The sequence below is a fragment of the Penaeus monodon genome, chromosome 23 (genome assembly GCF_015228065.2).
Source record: "Penaeus monodon isolate SGIC_2016 chromosome 23, NSTDA_Pmon_1, whole genome shotgun sequence".
NCBI lineage: Eukaryota > Metazoa > Arthropoda > Malacostraca > Decapoda > Penaeidae > Penaeus > Penaeus monodon.
The window spans coordinates 39,275,534-39,276,898 of NC_051408.1; the positions used below are offsets into that span (position 1 = coordinate 39,275,534).

General features: G+C 38.9%; 1 protein-coding gene across 1 annotated transcript in view; it reads right to left on the reverse strand.

Moving 5' to 3' along the window:
• Positions 1-909: 909 nt before the first annotated feature.
• Positions 910-1,365, reverse strand: part of LOC119588252 (ctenidin-3-like) — a 1,350-nt gene continuing 894 nt past the window's right edge. The window contains exon 3 of the mRNA XM_037936948.1: positions 910-953. Coding sequence (XP_037792876.1) covers positions 910-953 — 44 coding nt within the window. The remainder of the gene's footprint in view (positions 954-1,365) is intronic.

Below are 1,365 nucleotides of genomic sequence, written 5' to 3' on the forward strand. Positions count from 1 at the left end.
AAACCCGAACTGCCGCCCACGCTAGGAAAAACGCCCAAACCCCACCAAAAGTGCGCGGACGACGCTGCCTCCCCTCGCCCCCGCTTCCCCGTAAAACCCGGGGTCCTCCACCGTCCTCCAGCCCTCCGCTAAATCCCCCAACTCCACGTGTCCCGAAAACCCCCCTCCGCCCCACTAAATCCACCGGAATTACCAAAGCCCCCCTCCTCCCCCGCCTCCCTTTGGGTCCGTACCGCCTCCCCGGGCCTTTGCCAGTAAAAACCTTGCCATTAAGGCGAAAACCACGATCTGGAAAAAGAGAGGAAAAAATTTTGTATTCGTTCTTTTAAAACACAAGTCTAAGAATAACTTTCGAATTCAAATAAAAAATGGCTTGGAAAATACAAAATGCCACAATGTAAAAGGATTCACAATGAAATTTTAAAAATCTTGCAGATTTTTGACTCACCAAAGGACGGGGAAAGGGTATACTGGCAGTTTTGCTGACTTCGAAGGGAAAGAACCCAGCGAGGGGGGGGCCGCGCTTGCCTTTTTCCCTATTTATGCCAAAACCAACTTCTTCCAGAAGGACAGTTCTTTTGCTGAATGTCCTTGAACTTTAAAACTGAAATCTTGAATTTTTCAGAAAATCAAATCCTTTCCCCTAAGTCTGATTTGTTTTTTTATTCTTTAAATTTTTTTCATTCCCCCTTTTTATAAAAAGTATTTTCCTTTTTTATATATCTTTATTCATTTTAAGTAATATGGAATTTTTTCCCAAAAGGGAAGCTAGACTTTTGACGTTTGTAATTGAAAAGTATCAAGTCGCAGCTCTTTGTTATCCAAAACTTCAAACATAACTGATCAGTTTTTGTCAATACTCCCCTTTTTTTTTTCTTTTGTTCAAGTTCCCCCATACAAATACAAGCTCTACATTTTACCCTGAAAGTATGTAAAAACGAGGATGTCGCCCCCTAGAAAAAAAAAGATATATAGTTGATAAACTGTTGTAAAGCACCTCCTCTCTATGTCTGACGGAAAAGCAAAGACCTTTTTCACCTAATTTTCCACCTAGCCATAATTACTCGAATCTGATACGAAGACTACAAGATACCTATTGAACTTGGAAGATTCTTGATGTGATTTTTTTCTTAATTTTGGTATTCTATAGATATTCTAGAGTAACGGTTGCCAGTTTTATTGAGTTTTAGTATCTTAGTGTGTACTGATGTATCCCTCCATGTATGTACGGTATATATAAATATATAGAGGCAGAAAGAAAGGTTTTCAAACAGTATTTCAATAAAATCGTAATTTTTATTTGATCTTACTTTAATTCCATCCATAAGTATTTATTTGTTTTATGCTGGGTGTTTATCAGAAAAC